At 42.5% G+C, this 18,816-nt stretch overlaps 1 protein-coding gene across 1 annotated transcript; it reads left to right on the top strand.

Annotated features, from left to right (window-relative positions):
- The first annotated feature begins 2,686 nt into the window (after positions 1-2,686).
- On the top strand, positions 2,687-9,272 carry LOC115166261 (microtubule-associated protein RP/EB family member 1). Its single transcript, XM_029720097.1, has 7 exons — positions 2,687-2,969; positions 3,704-3,827; positions 4,027-4,172; positions 7,417-7,609; positions 7,970-8,073; positions 8,200-8,352; positions 8,820-9,272. Exons 2-7 carry the CDS (start codon positions 3,707-3,709, stop codon positions 8,868-8,870), a joined length of 768 nt encoding a protein of 255 aa, XP_029575957.1. The 5' UTR covers positions 2,687-2,969; positions 3,704-3,706; the 3' UTR covers positions 8,871-9,272.
- Positions 9,273-18,816: the final 9,544 nt, after the last annotated feature.

Below are 18,816 nucleotides of genomic sequence, written 5' to 3'. Positions count from 1 at the left end.
CACTAGTCCCTTCCCTCCACTAGTCCCTTCCCTCCACTAGTCCCTTCCCTCCACTAGTCCTTCCTCCACTAGTCCTTCCTCCACTAGTCCCTTCCCTCCACTAGTCCCTTCCCTCCACTAGTCCCTTCCCTCCACTAGTCCCTTCCCTCCACTAGTCCCTTCCCTCCACTAGTCCCTTCCCTCCACTAGTCCCTTCCCTCCACTAGTCCCTTTCCTCCACTAGTCCTTTCCTCCACTAGTCCTTTCCTCCACTAGTCCTTTCCTCCACTAGTCCTTTCCTCCACTAGTCCTTTCCTCCACTAGTCCTTTCCTCCACTAGTTCCTTTCCTCCACTAGTTCCTTTCCTCCACTAGTTCCTTTCCTCCACTAGTCCTTTCCTCCACTAGTTCCTTTCCTCCACTAGTTCCTTTCCTCCACTAGTCCTTCCCTCCACTAGTCCTTCCCTCCACTAGTCCTACCTCCACTAGTCCTTTCCTCCACTAGGGCTTCCCTCCACTAGTCCTCCCTCCACTAGTCCTTCCTCCACCTCCACTAGTCCTTTCCTCCACTAGTCCTTTCCTCCACTAGTCCTTTCCTCCACTAGTCCTTTCCTCCACTAGTCCTTCCTCCACTAGTCCTTCCCTCCACTAGTCCCTTCCCTCCACTAGCTGTGCAGCGACGCTTCCCATCCAGCCTGACAGGGCTTGGGAGGATCTGCAGAGAAGAATGGGAGAAACTCCCCAAATACAGGTGTGTCAAGCCTGTAGCGTCATACCCAAGAAGACTCGAGGCTGTAATCGCTGCCAAAGGTGCTTCAACAGAGTATAGAGTAAAGGGTCTGAGTACTTATGTAAATGTGATATTTATGTTTTGTATTTTTTATACATTTGAAAAATATCTGGAAAACTGCTTTTGCTTTGTCATTATGGGGTATTGGGTGCCTCAGGATCTTGTCACGATATCTCTGTGCATTCAAATTGCCATCGATAAAATGCAATTGTGTTTGTTGTCCGTAGCTTATGCCTGCCCCATACCATAACCCCACCGCCACCATGGGGCACATGTTCACAACGTTGGAATCAGCAAACCGCTCACCCACACAACGCCATACACGTGGTCTGCAGTTGAGGCCTGTTAGACGTTCTGCCAAATTCTCTAAAATTATGGCTTATGGTAGAGAAATTAACATTCAATTCTCTGGCAACAGCTCTGACATTACTGCAGGCAGCATGCCAATTGCATACACCCTCAAAACTTGAGACATCTGTGACTGTGTTGTATGACAAAACTGCACATTATAGTTGCCTTTTATTGTCCCCAGCACAAGGTGCACCTGTGTAATGATCATGCTGTTTAAACAGCTTCTTGATATGCCACAATTTGAGAGAAATAAGCTTTTTGTCAGTATGGATAATTTCTGGGATCTTTTATTTCAGCTCATGAAATATGGGACCAACACTTTACATGTTGCATTTATATTTTTATAAGTTAAACTGCTATACTTGCCCACAAGATCATCGGGTCAAATATTCACATTTGAGCCAGGCCTACCTCAAAGCAGCGAGCCGTGCAGCACTGGGAACACCCACTGTTCTTTCATCATAATGAGCTCCAAATGGAATGTCTTCACTGGAAATGTCCCAATGTCCATGTAGATAATTATCTAATTTGTGTGTTTCTCTTGCTCTTCTCTCTCTCATTTTCTGCATGCGTGCATACATTGCATTGTGAGTGTGTAGGGTTATGTCTCGTGAAAAGAGGCTATTCAGATGAAATGTCCCTTCCATAGCACAAAGGAGCCTTTGGTGACTACATTACAACCTAATAGGAGAATAAAGGGGTGAAAGGGATGAAGTCACTGTGATAGTACATTTGAGATACAACTTTAGCAGTTCAAGGATTGGAGGGAAGCATGCCTTTCCCAACATAAAGTAGAATTAGACCACTGTCAAACTCTGTGCCACAGTTGTAAAGTAAAAGTGTTTCAAATCATATTTGTCACATACTTCATAAACAACAGGTGTAGACTAACAGTGAAATACTTACTTACCTAGAAATCAGAGAGAAAATTTTTAAAAATCACAAGGAATAAATACACAATGAGTAACTTGGCTATACACAGGGTACCAGTGCTGAGTTGATGTACAGGGGTATGAGGTAATTGAGGTAGATATGTACATACAGGTAAGGGTAAAGTGACTAGGTAACAGGGTAAATAATAAGCAGTAGCAGCAGCATATGAGTCAAAATAGTTAGTGCAAAAAAAGGGGGCGGCTGGGGTCAACGCAGGTAGTCCAGGTAGCTATTTGGTTAACTATATAGCAGTCTTATGGCTTGAGGTTAGAAGCTGTTCAGTGTCCTGTTGGTTCGAGACTTGGTGCATTGGTTTCTGCTTGCCATGCAGATCGGTAGGAGGGAGAACAGTCTATAACATGGCTGGAGTCTTTAAGACTCATTAGGGCCTTCCTCTGACACAGCCTGTTGTAGAGGTCCTGGATGCCAGTGTTTCAAATGACTATGATGCCTGTAGTAATAATAATGTCTAAAGGTTGGTTGACACAGAAAGCGTTAGTCTAGCCCAGCGTTGTAGCTGTGTAGTGCTAGGGCAAAAAAACAAAACGTGCCCCGAGTTTGTGAAACCCTGTTCTAGCCCAATGACTGTAGGTCTAGCCTCGCCCAAGCTGCTCCGATCAGTGCTATTTAGAATCCTTGGGACGTCCCTACCCTAACCATTTTACATTTCAACGTCAATGTGGTAGGGGCGTCCCAAGGATTCCACATAGCACCGACCAAGCTGCGCCCCAGCTCTACGCACGCAGTCGCGCTGAAAGGAGTCAAACCCGCTGTCGCCGGCATATTGAACTCGGAACTGGCTACCAGGAGAAGAAAAGAGTAGGAAACACTGACGTCTGTATTTTATATGAGAAACAGTTTACGTTGAATCAATATATTAGCAACACCTAGAGTTCTGAAAGCCATTCCAAAACAAGGTAAGTATTTTGTTTGCCATTTTGCATTTAGCTAGCTAGCTAGCTGTATAGTTAGGCGGGGGCGCAGAGACCGGGGAGGCTTGAATGCGTCTGTCGTTGGGAGTCTAGCTGTAGCACGCTAGCCTTATGAGTTGGGCAGGGGAAATGTTGGTAGCTAGCCATCCAGTATAAGTCAGCTGACATAGTTATTTAACTAGCAAACGTTAGTTTACTCACTAGTTAGCTAACTATTTAAATATAACTAGCTAACATGTCTAATATTCAAACGTCCGCTAACTTGATACAGTAACGTTTGCTAGTTCAAAAAGCTATGTAGTAACTTAGCTACCTTGCTAGCTATTTAGCTCATACTAGCAGGCTTGCTGGTGGTGTTATAACTAGCTAGTAAGCTAACGCTGGCTCTGATTACCTTGGTGCTAGCTGACTACTGTTAGCCTTTTCAGGCCCACCCTACCTAGCTAACTAACGGTATCTGGCATGCAAGACAGGTCAGAGACGGTGCAATCTGTAGCTAGTAGTATTGATTTTATTAGGCAAAACTGGCTGCAGCTTTCATCCACTAATTTTTCCCTGAAATTATCGTTTCTCCTCATTTAAGGAATGGTAACCCACTGAACCAGTGCTAGGTCCCCACCTGTTGTGCCTCTGACATGATTACTAGCTAGTAACTTTGAATTGTGTTTTTCTAACGTAACATAAACTTGAAAACAAATCTCTCCATTGTGCTTCAACAGACAATGGCTGTGAACGTTTACTCAACCTCAGTGTGCAGTGACAATTTGAGTCGTCATGACATGCTTGCATGGATTAATGAATCGTTACAGATCAACCTTACCAAGATAGAGCTGTTATGTTCAGGTGAGTGGCAGGGTATGGATGGCACAAATGCATTTGTTCTTGCATTACATCATACGGCAGATTGCTTATACTTGAGTAAATGAAAGTAAATCCTATAATCGATGTAGCCTAAAGGTTTAGCCTAGTTTCCTTTTGTGTGATCCAAGAGGAATAGTTCGATAGGATTTGTGATGACCCCTGGTGTGTCTGTCTTCTAAAGGTGCAGCCTACTGCCAGTTCATGGACATGCTTTTTCCCGGCTGTGTGCCTTTGAAGAAAGTCAAATTTGCTGCAAAACTAGAGCACGAATTCATTCACAACTACAAGATCTTGCAAGCTGGCTTCAAAAGAATGGGTGTTGACAAAGTAAGTAGGCTATTCTATTTTCCCTCTCAGCATAGCCTAGGCTGTAGAGCAGTGGTATTCAAACTATTTCAGTGTAGACTCCATTTTTCTCCCCAGCAGAATTTATGGCGAACCAATTTGTCCCCAATCATTTCTCCAAAACCACACCCCCAAATCTAATAATGCAACCATAAAATACATACATTTCGATTTTTACATCGACAAATAACCTTCAATTCATTGCATTTTAATCGCTTATCAAAAGGAAAATAAACACATTTCCTCAGTAAAAAAAATAAATTAAAAAAAGCATTTGTTGTCCCATACAATAATCTGTTCTCTTAGTTTAAAAATAATATTTTTGGCGACCCCACTACAGTTCCCCGTGACCGTGACTTTGAATGCTACTGCTCTAGTCTACATCCAGAGCTGTACCTATTTGCCGGGCTACGTATATTTGTTTGTTCATCTGTTGAACCGGTTGCTTTTGAAGCACATGTATCTATTCATTATTTTGCTTCCTGTCTTTACCATGTGTTGTCTTGCAATATATTAACCATTCAATATCACCACCAAGTGCGTACAGGAATTCATATAATCAAAAGACATGGCCTACTTGTCTCTCTTAGATGTTCTCTTAACCTAATATCCTAATCTTTGGCTTCTCATTTGGATTTAGACATCTGAGTTGCCCAGTGTGTGTGTGTGTAATCATTACGGCGATTCTGTTGAAAAACGTTTTGCACAAACCATTTACTCCAAACGGAAAATGCAAACAAGTTTCTATTGGAGAAATTCAGGTAGGTCCCGCCCTGTTTTTTTCAGTTTGCTTCCGTTTTGGTTTTTAAACTGTACAGTTCCCTGCTTTATACTTCTCTGGCACTGCTTGCTAATTGTTTCCTGCTGAGCTAGCATGGCCTCTGTCTACTGTGGCTCACTGATATTTACTTTCCTGTGCCAGAAGCGAGGGCACTGTTGGCATCCTATACAGACTCCACTCTGTTAGTTAGTCATTAGTCCAGTAGTTGGATGGCGTATTTGTTGGCTTCTGCTACTGCACAGTCGAGTGTGTGAGATGAGCAAAAAATTGAGTCTGGATTTTCTCCCTTCAAGTGTCATGACGAAGTCCCTCAAATCAAATTTTATTTGTCACATGCAGATGTTAATGCGAGTGTCGCGAAATGCTTGTCCTTCTAGTTCCGACAGTGCAGTAATATTTAACAATTCCCCAACAACTACCTAATACACACAAATCTAAAGGGGTGAATGAGAATATGTACATGTAAGTATATGGATGAGCGATGGCCAAGCTGCATAGGCAAGGTGCAGTAGATGGTATAAAACACAGTATATACATGTGATATGAGTAATTTAAGATATGTAAACATTATTAGAGTTTATTTAAAGTGACTATTCATTTATTAAAATGGCCAGTGATTGGGTCTCAATTTAGGCAGCAGCCTCTCTTGAGTTAGTGATTGCTGTTTAGCAGTCTGACGACCTTGAGATTGAAAAACAGCTTCTATCTCTCGTTCCCAGCTTTGACGCACCTGTACTGACCTCGCCTTCTGGAAGATAACGGTGTGAAACGGCAGTGGCTCGGGTGGTTGACGTCCTTGATGATCTTTTTGGCCTTCCTGTGACATCGGGTGCTGTAGGTGTCATGGAGGGCATGTAGTTTGCCCCCGGTGATGCGTTGTGCAGACCGCACCACCCTCTGGAGAGCCTTGCGGTTGAGGGCGGTGCAGTTGCCGTACCAGGCGGGGATACAGTCCGACAGGATGCTCTCGATTGTGCATCTGTAGAAGTTTGTTAGGGTTTAGGGTGACAAGCCAAATTTCTTTAGCCTCCTGTGGTTGAAGAGGCCCTATTGCGCCTTCTTCACAACACCGTCTATGTGGGTGGACCATTTAAGTTTGTCTGTGATGTGTACGCCCAGGAACTTAAAACTTTCCACCTTCTCCACTGCTGTCCCTTTGATGTGAATAGAGGGATGCTCCCTCTGCTGTTTCCTGAAGTCCACGATCATCTCCTTTGTTTTGTTGATGTTGAGTGAGAGGTTATTTTCCTGACACCACACTCCCAGGGCCCTCATCTCCTCCCTGTAGGCTGTCTCGTTGTTGGTGATAAGGCCCACTACTGTTTTGTCATCTGCAAAGTTGATGATTGAGTTGGAGGCGTTCACCCAGTCGTGGGTGAACAGGGAGTACAGGAGGGGACTGAGCACACACCCTTGTGGGGCCCCACTGTTGAGGGTCAGCGAAGTGGAGATGTTTCTTACCTTCATCACCTGAGGGCGGTCTGTCAAAGTCCAAGACCCAGTTGCACAGGGCGGGGTTGAGACCCAGGTCCTACAGCTTGATGATGATTTTGGATGGTACTATGGTGTTGAATGCTGAGCTGGTGTCAATGTTGGCATTCATACATAGGTATTCCTTTTGTCCAGATGGGATAGGGGAGTGTGATGGCGATTGCGTCGTCTGTGGACCTATTGGGGCGGTAAGCAAATTGAAGTGGGTCTAGGGTGGCCAGTAAGGTGGAGGTGATATGACCTTGACTAGTCTCTCGACGGACTTCATGATGACAGAAGTTAGAGCTACGGGGCGTAGTCATTTAGTTCCGTTATCTTTGCCTTCTTGGGTACAGGAACAATGGTAGCTATCTTGAAGCATGTGGGGACAACAGACTGGGATAGGGAGAGATTGAATATGTCCGGAAACACACCATCCAGCTGCTCTGCACATGCTCTCAGGACGCGGCTAGGGATGCCGTCTGGGCCAGCAACCTTGCGAGGGTTAACAAGTTTAAATGTTTCACTCATGTCAGCCATGGAGAAGGAGAGGGGCGGGGTTGCAGTCCTTGTTACCGGGCTGCGACGGTGGCACGGTATTATCCTCAAAGCGGGCAAATAAGATGTTTAGTTTGTCTGGAAGCGTGACTTTTTTTTGTAGTGTGTGTGCTTTCCTGTAGACCCTGCCACATACGTCTGGTGTCTGAGCCGTCGAATTGCGACTCCACCTTGTCCCTGAACTGGCATTTTGCTTGTTTGATTGCCAGTACAGGGACAAGGTGGAGTCGCAATTCAACGGCTCCTCCTTGTCTCCTAGTCTGTGTTCTATCCATATTCGTTCAGCATTTAACGGTAGTCACCTCTGCAATGCATGTTTATGCTAAATCAGATGTCTGGTGTTGACATCCACTAGTGTTTATCTAACCCATTTTTGTGGTGTTGAATCCACTAACATGGTGTTTTGTTCTTCTCAAGATCATCCCTGTTGACAAGTTGATAAAAGGCAAGTTCCAGGACAACTTTGAGTTTGTGCAGTGGTTCAAGAAGTTCTTTGATGCCAACTACGATGGGAAGGAGTACGACCCTGTGGAGGCTCGCCAGGGCCAAGACACCATGCCCAGTCCTGCCGTGTCTGCCCTCAACAAACCCAAGAAGATCCTCAATGCTGGTGAGTGGTGGCTCAGCCTGTGCCATGATTAGTATTTTATTTTCACTGTACTACTATTTGTTTTTATTAAAAAAAATAAAAATAAAATAGTTTTTTTTTTAAGGAGGGGTTCCCCTAGATAATGTTCCAGGCAGGGCACAAAGGCCCCAAAAATCAACATCTTGAGACCTTTTGAACTAAAATTGTCAATCGAAAGCAACTAAAATCAAATTGTTCTGGGTTGGAGGGAGAATAGAAACACTAAGAGAAACTGACTGCTGTAACCAGTCTAGAGATGACTCTTTCCATATTGAAATCTACTGAGCTTGTCGATAACAACCTCTCCCCATCTCATTCTAATTAGTTGCTTGTTCCCCTCAGCACCCCAGCGGGCAGCAGTTGCCAAGGTAGCACCCAAAATGGCGCCCAGCTCAGCACGAAGACCAGGGGCTGGTGACGAGGAGCGGGCCGAACTCATCCAGGAGGTACTGTCATCCATCCTTCCATTCATGTGCCTTGACATGTTAGAAAAATCAATTGCTGTATTCACATATGGTTTGACTGAAGTTGTAGCAAAAGTTCAGATATACATCTTGCCCCTTCCCTCCCAGGTGAATATACTGAAGTCCACCATCCAGGACATGGAGAAGGAGCGGGACTTCTATTTTGGCAAACTGAGGAACATTGAGCTCATCTGCCAAGAGAAGGAAGGAGAGGGCGACCCCACACTGCAGAGGATTGTAGATATACTCTACGCCACAGACGTGAGTTTAGTAGACATTACACGCAAAGTCTCACGGGTCAACTTCAGCTTTCTTAGATTTTAAGCCTGTGTTTTGGTTCAAGCAACTGCTGATGCCCTCTAAAATTCTATCTGTGGAATGGCATGTAATGTAGCTCAAGCGGAATGCTAAAGTACGCTCGTACAGCTTGGACAAACAGTGCTGTATCCCTCCATCAGGCCACGCATGATTGGTTCAGTCTGTCAACTCATTCATCTGAGTCAAATAAATGTCAAAACACTGGTGCGCTTGATTTAGTGTAGTTTGCACTTTTGGCACTATTCCATTTGTGCCTCTGCCAGGCAAATCAAACGCTGCGCAAGTGTTTTAAAAAGTATTTGACACATGTCAGGTTTAGATCAAAATGTGAGTATTTCGACTATGCAGAGTTCTGTAACATATCTAAGTTGATAATATCCTCCTCTTTATCCATCTGTCTGTGCTTTCAGGAGGGCTTCGTCATACCGGACGCTGAGTCGGAGGACCACGAGGAGTTCTAATGTTCAAGACTGGATCATGCGACTTTTAATACTACCCCCCCACCCCTTCAATCAGCTACAACTGCTCCCATCATCACCCTGTGTACCACACCCTAAACATCCACATCATGTTATTCATTGCTTGGTCTCTGAATAGACTATATCAAAAATATTTTTTGTCTGTCAAATCAAGTTGAAATAAGTAGTGTGAAGTACCTCTGAAGCCCCTCCTTCGGGTCATCCTATTGGCCTGTGCCAGGGTCGGTCTTGGCATCATGTTGGAAGAAGGCGACTATTTTGGCTCTCTATTTGGGTCCAGAAGAGTGAGCTGTCAGTCTCTAAGATTCCGCTTTTTTTCTTGGTCTTTTCCCTAATTTTCTGTCTCTTCCAGGAATTGGAGTTAAAAGTTCATTGGCACCTGCACTCACTTTTGTACGTTGTATTTTTCTTAGTTGACCATGTTCTGTTATAATATCCACCCGGCACAGCCAGAAGAGGACTGGCCACCCCTCATAGCCTGGTTCCTCTCTAGGTTTCTTCCTAGGTTTTTGGCCTTTCTAGGGAGTTTTTCCTAGGGAGTTTTTCCTAGCCACCGTGCCTCTTTCACATGCATTGCTTGCTGTTTGGGGTTTTAGGCTGGGTTTCTGTACAGCACTTTGAGATTTCAGCTGATATACGAAGGGCTATATAAATAAATTTGATTTGATTTAGTTTACTTGTTTCCCAAATTATCCCAGTTTTTCCCACATGTATATTGTTTTATGGGTCTGAGAAAATGTACTAAGTTCCTAATCATTTCAATAGAGAAAGTGTTTTAGATGGGTTCAGTGGGTGGCTATTGTACTTATATTTCACAATTCTTTAATTTGGTCTCATCCAGTTTGGAGATTAACCTGTTTTAAATAGTGCTATTCTTTATTCCAGGAAAGTGGATATTATTTATTTCTCAAAGATACAGGACAGCTCATAACATGACAATATTTAATGCTGAAGAAACATGTTAGAACTACAAGTTTACGGTGGAATACTTTGTGCGTGATTTATCTGTTTTGTTTGTCTCTTGGATGTTGGAAGGCATGTGCACTGTGGATGCCAGAAACTCCCCTGGTCCCAAGCCCATCCCAAACTACCTGCTTTGGGTTTTTTGGCTTTTCTCCTGATATGTCAGTTGGCAGGGGATAGAAGTTTTAACTTGATTTAGCCTCTAGTGTCTAATTCATCCTCATAGGGAATGCGAAAGGTGAGTGACTTTGCTGGGGTTTTTTCCCATTTCTACATACTCAACAAACAAACAAAATACTCCTGGTTCTGTAGCATGTTTTAACACTCCAGTTGTGAGTTTGAATCTGTTTTGATCATGTAGCAACTGCACCAGTGACAGGTTCTAAGGCCCAAAACGCTGATATGCAAATAGAACTGCCAGTCTGCACTAGAAGATCAGATAATTTTTTTTGAATTGCTTTATTCTTAATCAGTTTAAAAAATAAATAAAAAACTTTGAATAACCTACATAGATGTGACTTTGATGTATTTTTTTTTTTTGGCAGATGTTTGTAATACGATTTAAAGTATTGTAATTTAAGCTTTTAACAGTTTTTTTTTTCTCTCTGCTGCTCTGAAATTAAGATGTGTAGAGAATCTGGCAGAAGCTTGGGTATTTTAAGCTGTTATATAGACTTTGAGTCTTCCGGTTATACAAAAGCCAATGACATTTTTATACCGTTGATGGTTCATTGATGTGTTATGAATTTATTGGTGTACTTAATCTAACTGGTGCTGCCCAACTTTTGAATGAAATACCTTCATAGAAATGACCTCTCCAATGATTAGCAATACATAACTGTTCAGTCCAATGTATTGCCTCCTTGCAGGGCTCGTTAAATAATGTGTTATAAATTGTACAATAATGCGACAATGGGAGCAGCAATAGGATCAATTGGTTGCGCTTAGCGAGACATCATTCGCTTTTCACGATGGGGATTTTCTGATGCTGATTAGGTAATTGCCCATTTGGTTTGGAGTCCACATGGGAGCAGCACACGTTTTAACATTGTAGTGTACTTCAGTCATCAAGGTACTAAAACAGGCCTTTTCTATTCCTTCGACACTGACAGGCCAAGTTTGAATGTCGTGCAAAATCCTTACTCATGCCTGGTGTCATAATTAGAATTTTCTGTTACGTTTGTCTATTGCTTAATCAGGATCACAACCCTAATTTAATGTGCCAACTTTTTGGGCATAGCCACTTCCGGAATGTATTGGGGCATGAACGTGTATATTTGATACAGAGATGCTAATTGTGACGATGATCCTTTTCAGCAGATTCCATAGCGCTGAGCGATTTAGTGATTTTCGAGGGTCGGTTCGATTATTAGAAAACAATCACAGATTTCGGTTTTGATTATGTGGGTTGAATGCTGTAACAACACAGAATAAAACAATTAAGTCCCATGGTGGTAGTGACTGCTCATTACTGCTTATCACTTATTATAAACTGGTTGTTTCGAGCCCTGACTGGTGATTGGCTGACAGCTGTGGTATATCAGACAGTATACCATGGGTATGACAAAACATTTATTTTTACTGCTCTAATTACGTTGATAACCAGTTTATAATAGCAATAAGGCACCTCGGTGGTTGTGATATATGGCTAATATACCATGGCTAAGGGCTGTGTCCAGGCGCTCCACGATGCGTCTGCTTAAGAACAGCCCTCGCCCATGGTATATTGGCCATATACCACACCCCCTCATGCCTTATTGCTTAATTAACATTACATTACTTTCCTTTAATGAAATATCTCAGTTGTGTGTGTGTATATTACATTGGTTTTATTTGATGACTTTATTTCATTCCAAGTCATCTCAGCTCTGCTGCATATGCTGTCTAAAAATCACTATTTTGTAGTTATTCCAAGTAAATAAGGCATGCTTTGACCGCTGAATACTATCAATCACTTGTATCATGTATTTTCAGGTAGAAATACTGCTCAAAGCAACAGCTGCGCTATATCCCTAACGGTCGTGCTTTCTAAAAGAAAACCGACTTGACAAGTATATGCGCAATGGATCATTGTAGTTGATTACCAGGTTTATTATTTATAGAGAAACTGCAATGTGCACGTTGAGATCAAAGGAAGAAAAAAAACCGAATCGAATGTAATTCAAATAATTGAACCGATGTCGGGCAATTAGTTGTTATAAACGGAAAAATAACCGCAATTTTGGTTAATATCTTCACACTAAGATTCCAACAACTTTGAGTGATATAGGCTTGAAAGTTTGAGAACTTCACCTTCTCTTGTTTGAAACACATCTAACTTGTGGTTTGATGACTAAACTAGTCTGATGGCTGATATTGTGGGTATGTGGGTTTTGACAAGACAAATCTTAAAAACACTGGTCTGTTCCAGGCTGACTACATTTAAAGGTGTTCTATTGCATCAACCAATGGTTGTGTGCCACGTCATCGTCTGCGCAGTCGGGCTTCAGTTTGCTATGTCACATGATGTGGTTTGCTGACATTAAACACCTATCCAGGCGTTCTGAGGTCTGGCATGCATCTACAATGTAGTCAACTTGGAATGCTTTCATTGTCTTTGTAAAGTGCATTTTTATATGCAAGTAGGACAATCCCTCAATGGCCTCTTTATTTAACCTTTTGCCAATCTTAACCTCTAACTTTCTGTTTGGCTTTTGATTCCCTTTTTTTTAAATAGTTTTTTTATTGTTGCTTATTTTGATATTTTCAATGATTAGAGTAGAGTGGTTATTGGAAGGATGTTACTCACAGCACACACTGTAAGCAGCCCTTATGTTTTGGGGGTGCAAAAGATCAGTGGTGCTCATCCACTGTGACTTTCAACCATCTGTGCTGACGTTCTTGTACACTGTGGGCCTTGTGCCACCTTTTTGTTCTCTTTTTTTGCTTTCTCTCCCGCTCTTCAGCGGGAAATTCATAATTTTTTCTTAATACGTTTCTTAAATCGTATTTGCTGAATCAAGTTTCTTACAAACAATAAAACAGTATTTCCATGTAAATGTTTTCTTTTGGCTGTTTCTTTTTATCTCTAATATAAAGATGCAATCTGTGAAGATTATCAGAAAAGGTTATTGTGTTGACAAAAAACAATCCTAGTTCAGAATGTGAAATTCACATTACACCATTTCCAGGTCAAGCTTTCAGATTGGAATTCCACTGCTGTGACATTAAGGGCATTAGCTTTTCTGGAATGCCAATCATTTTCTGTGAAACTCCATTGTTGAAAACCTTACATAAATTACACCTCTAACCTTCTCTTATACTATCCTAATGACCCTCTTTTCTCCTCTCTCTCTCACTCGCTCTCTCTTTCTCTCTCTCTGCCCACCTCTGTCTTTCTCTCCCTCTCTCAAAGGATGGTATATGGATGAGTTTCTCGAGGCTATCAAGATGATGGGTGATATTGATGATGAAGATGTGGACACCAACTGTGACGGCGGTGTGGACTAGGTGGGTGTCTGTCTGTCTGGCCAAGCTTGTAGTTTTGAGGACCCTGGACAAATGCCTTTTGTCTATTTTATTGCTCGGGGCAGGGGTTAATGGGTGGGTAATTAGAATTGCGGGGATAAGTAGAGTTCAAATCCTTCGGTCCTCAGGCTTTTGACATGCTTGCGTGGGTGTGTCCCATAGAACGCCACTTGTGTCCCTCACAAGACAGGGAGCCCCCTCTGACTCAAACCCCCAGCCGTCACCCAGAACGATTATTTATGAGGATCCCTGCCCTGTTACTAGACAGAGGGTTAGACCAGGGGTGTCTGTGTGCTGAGACACAGAGGAAGACTGTGGTGGGAATCTCCTATCTGAAATGACTGAAGGACTCACACACACACATACTGATACAGGCCAGACTTCTACTAGACTAGACTGGAATGCAACATCCACAGGGACTTATTTGAATAATACACCCATTGTTTCTGTTTCACATGGAATAATATGTATGATTCATCATTCCTCACCCATTGTTTCTGTTTCACATGGAATAATATGTATGATTCATCATTCCTCACCCATTGTTTCTGTTTCACATGGAATAATATGTATGATTCATCATTCCTCACCCATTGTTTCTGCTTCACATGGAATAATATGTATGATTCATCATTCCTCACCCATTGTTTCTGTTTCACATGGAATAATATGTATGATTCATCATTCCTCACCCATTGTTTCTGTTTCACATGGAATAATATGTATGATTCATCATTCCTCACCCATTGTTTCTGTTTCACATGGAATAATATGTATGATTCATCATTCCTCACCCATTGTTTCTGTTTCACATGGAATAATATGTATGATTCATCATTCCTCACCCATTGTTTCTGTTTCACATGGAATAATATGTATGATTCATCATTCCTCATCCATTGTTTCTGTTTCACATGGAATAATATGTATGATTCATCATTCCTCACCCATTGTTTCTGTTTCACATGGAATAATATGTATGATTCATCATTCCTCACCCATTGTTTCTGCTTCACATGGAATAATATGTATGATTCATCATTCCTCACCCATTGTTTCTGTTTCACATGGAATAATATGTATGATTCATCATTCCTCACCCATTGTTTCTGTTTCACATGGAATAATATGTATGATTCATCATTCCTCACCCATTGTTTCTGTTTCACATGGAATAATATGTATGATTCATCATTCCTCACCCATTGTTTCTGCTTCACATGGAATAATATGTATGATTCATCATTCCTCACCCATTGTTTCTGTTTCACATGGAATAATATGTATGATTCATCATTCCTCATCCATTGTTTTTACTGTCTTCTAACTTATATGAATACATCCACGGGATGTTGCTCAGGAAACCCATGGATCATTAGACTTTTTGGAGAACCTCTATGCTCACAAGCAGGAAGCAACATTTATAACTCTCCACTTTTCTCCTAAATCCTTGATGACTGCATCCAAAATGACACACCCTCTATATCACTCATGGGTAATAGGGTGCCATTTCAGATTTGCCTTTGGACATAAAGTACATTTAGCTCATGATGTGTGCCTGCCTGTCTGCTTGTAGGATCGTCCCTCTATTAGTGGTCGCTCACCTGTGTTCTATTCGTTAGGGCCCCCCGTGGCCAAACGTTTTGCAATAGAAAACTAGTCCAAGTAGTCCATCCCAGTTTTATTCTGTGAATACAACCCTGGGTTAGGTGTATTGTCATGGTATGGTGCCGTCCCTTGGATCCCTGGGGAGACCGGAGAATGATAGGAAGTTACTGAGAGGCTCACAGATAGACCTGGATGATTCCCATTGTGGTTGGCTTTAACATGATGTCTACAACCCCATTTATATGTATGTGGAGAGAGTAAAAGAGATGATTTGCGTCTAACAATCCATTTGTAGTTTTACATGTCGATTATTGAAAGAGGCTGAGGATTTTGGCCGGGAATCTCCCAAGTACTCTCTAACTCCCGCTTTTTACACCCACTGCCTTTGCATTCTGAAATGTATATTCTCTCGCTCTCTCTCTCTCTCTCTGTGGTGTTCCGCGCTCGTGTTTGTGTCCGGTGTGTGTATGCAGGCATATATTCCCCCGTCTGTCTGTGTCAGGGACTCATGTCTGTGGATGACACAGGACTGCTACTCTTCTTACTTACTGTGTAATGGGAGTAGATCACTCAGCGTGTCGGCTCTTACCTGACGACTCATACTGAACTTAATTCCGCTGTTTTATCTATCGCTACATACATTCATCGTGGAGAAGTGACGTCAGTGGGCGTGGCGTTTGCCCAAAGCGATGTGGATGGGTAGCCAGACAATGTATGCCCCATATGTCTAAGAAACGCTGCATGGGGAATACCAGTCAGATCACCAGCATTTAGGCCTCCTGGGGTCTGTTTTCTGACTATAGGAGACATGGATACAGACACAGTCTCACCAGAGAATGGCTAAGATATTTAATTGAATCACCGTAGAATAGGTCTTTAGATAATCTAATTGAATCACCGTAGAATAGGTCTTTAGATAATCTAATTGAATCATCGTAGGTCTTTAGAAATATTGCAGCTTGCCACATTTGCTCACGTACGGAATTTGACAAACCAAAAATATTCTGATTCCTAAATGTCCAACACATAATCCACACACAGGTTTTGTTCTTTGACTGATGTCTTGGTGGTCTGTGGGGTTTCTCTGTCTGGTTCTCTGCAGTGCCCACAGTGAGCCCATCGTCCGGCTGCAGTTCTACCCCTTCCAGACACCCCAGGCGGAAAAGGAACGGGTCAGGGCAGGGCAGGGCCCAAAACCCGCAACCAGCTGGGATGCTACCTGTCCATCAGCCGAGACGACATCCTCAACTACTGGAACGAGGGGTTCAAACTGACACGCGCGGCCTGTGTGTGTTAGTGCTTTTGTGTGTACATTTTCTTCCTTACGAGTGTGCACGCACTGAAAACACCAGAACACTTCACTTTCGGGGTTGGACTGAGTGAGGAGAGAGGAATTCAGCGCATTGCGCGGTAGGATGAAAATATTAGCTGAGTCAATGCTGCGCTTCCATAGAGAAGGATGGATGGATGTCCTGTCACCACCTAGTCTCTTCTAAAGTGGGCCGTTATGACTCATCCGTGGATATACGGTAGACACCTGTCATGGCAATAAATCAGACGATGTAGTTCAGCTCCGCGGGGGACAGGGGGCGCCACACTTAGCACCTGCTTGAGTAGGGTGGGCCACTGTTGACACAGTTGTCAGGCGGATTACCTCGAGTCTATCCATGGTTTCACAGTTAACCTCTGTGCTTCTGTAAAGCCTGACTGAGATTAGCAACATCTCATGTTGCAACATCCCTAAACCCTCTGAATCTTGTATTGGATGCCATCTCAGTAATGTGATCCAATCGGCATAAGCGCCAGCCAGGTGTCTATAAACAGCATGTAATGTATCATAATGCTTTTAATTAACAGCTCAATGGCCAGACTCTCCCTCTCCCTCAATTCCAACTAGATTCCAAGCCCCTCCTTCCTAGCCATGTACAGTACCAGTACCAAAAGTTTGGACACACACACTCATTCAAGGGTTTTTCTTTATTTTTACTATTTTCTACATTGTAGAATAATAATGAAGACATCAAAACTATGAAGTAAAACATATGGAGTCATGCAGTAACCAATAAAGTGTTAAACAAATCAAAACATTTTAGATTTTAGATTCTTCAAAGTAGCCACCCTTTGCCTTGATGACTTCTTTTCACAGCTGGCATTCTCTAAACCAGCTTCACCTTGAATGCTTTTCCAAAAGTCTTGAAGGAGTTCCCACATATGCTGAGCACTTGTTGCCTGCTTTCCTTCACTTTGCGGTCCAACTCATCCCAAACCATCTCAATTGGGTTGAGGTCGGGTGATTGTGGAGGCCAGGTCATCTGATGCAGCACTCCATCACTCTCCTTCTTGGTCAAATTGCCCTTACACAGCCTGGAGGTGTGTTGTGTCAAAACAAATGATAGTCCCACTAAGTGCAAACCAGATAGGATGGTGTATCGCTGCAGAATGCTGTGGTAGCCATGCTGGTTAAGTGTGCCTTGATTTCTAAGTAAATCACAGACAGTGTCACCAGCAAAGCACCATCCAACCTCCTCTTCCATGCTTCACTGTGGGAGCTACATATGCGGAGATCATCCGTTCACCTACTCTGCGTCTCACAAAGACCCGGTGGTTGGAACCAAAAATCTCAAATTTGGACCAGATTTAGGACAGATTTAATGTCTATTGCTTGTGTTACTTGGCCCAAGCAAGTCTCTTCTTATTATTGTTGTCCTTTAGTAGTTCTTTGCAGCAATTCGACCATGAGGGCCTGATTCACACAGTCTCCTCTGAACAGTTGATGTTGAGATGTGTCTGTTACTTGAACACTGTGATGCATTTATTTGGGCTGCAATTTCTGAGGCCGGTAACTCAGCAGAGGTGACTCTGGGTCTTGCTTTCCTGTGGCAGTCCTCATGAGAGCCAGTTTCATCATAGAGCTTGATCGTTTTTGCGACTGCACTTGAAGAAACTTTGAGTTCTTGAAATTTTCCGGATTGACTGACCTTCATGTTGTGAAGTAATGATGGACTGTCATTTCTCTTTGCTTATTTGAGCTGTTCTTGCCATAATATGGACTTGTTCTTTTACCAAATAGGGCTATCTTCTGTATACCACCCCTACCTTGTCACAACACAACTGATTGTCTCAAACACATTAAAAATAAAATAAATGATCAAATTAACTTTTAACAAGGCACACCTGTTAATTGAAATGCATTCCAGGTGACTACCTCATGAAGCTGGTTGAGAGAATGTCAATAGTGTGCAAAGCTGTCATCAAGGCAAAGGGTGGCTACTTTGAAGAATCTCAAATATAAAATAAATGTTGATTTGTTTAACACTTTTTTGCTTACTACATGATTCCATATGTGTTATTTCATCATTTTGATGCCTTCACTATTATTCTACAATGTAGAAAATAGTCAAATTAAGAAAAACCCTTGAATGAGTAGGTGTGTCCAAACTTTTGACTGGTACTGTAGATCTGTGATTGTATAGATATGGTTCTGGGTCGACTGTACCAGGTTTTGACTTTTGACCTTCCTCCTCTGTTTGTCCCTCATTAGTTGGACCACTTGAAGCATTTGTTCGCCGTTCGTGGGATGCATGCCAGCAAAGCCACTACTCAACACAACACTAAACAATACGTTAATTGCACTATAATGGTGACAAACGGTGCCCACAAACTGTTAGGGCCTACATAAAGCTATCCCAACAGCAGAGTCCCAACAGCAGTCCCAACACCTTACTACTGCTACACTTGGCTATCAGTGGAGCCTTGTCTGACAGCGAAAAAAATGTTCATTCAGCCTCATTTAATGCCTTTTAAAAAGCATAATTGATATGGCTGACTTGCTTAAACAAATTTGGTTTCT

This window comes from Salmo trutta, chromosome 28 (assembly GCF_901001165.1).
Source record: "Salmo trutta chromosome 28, fSalTru1.1, whole genome shotgun sequence".
Classification (NCBI taxonomy): domain Eukaryota; kingdom Metazoa; phylum Chordata; class Actinopteri; order Salmoniformes; family Salmonidae; genus Salmo; species Salmo trutta.
This window is presented reverse-complemented; position numbering and strand designations above follow the sequence as displayed.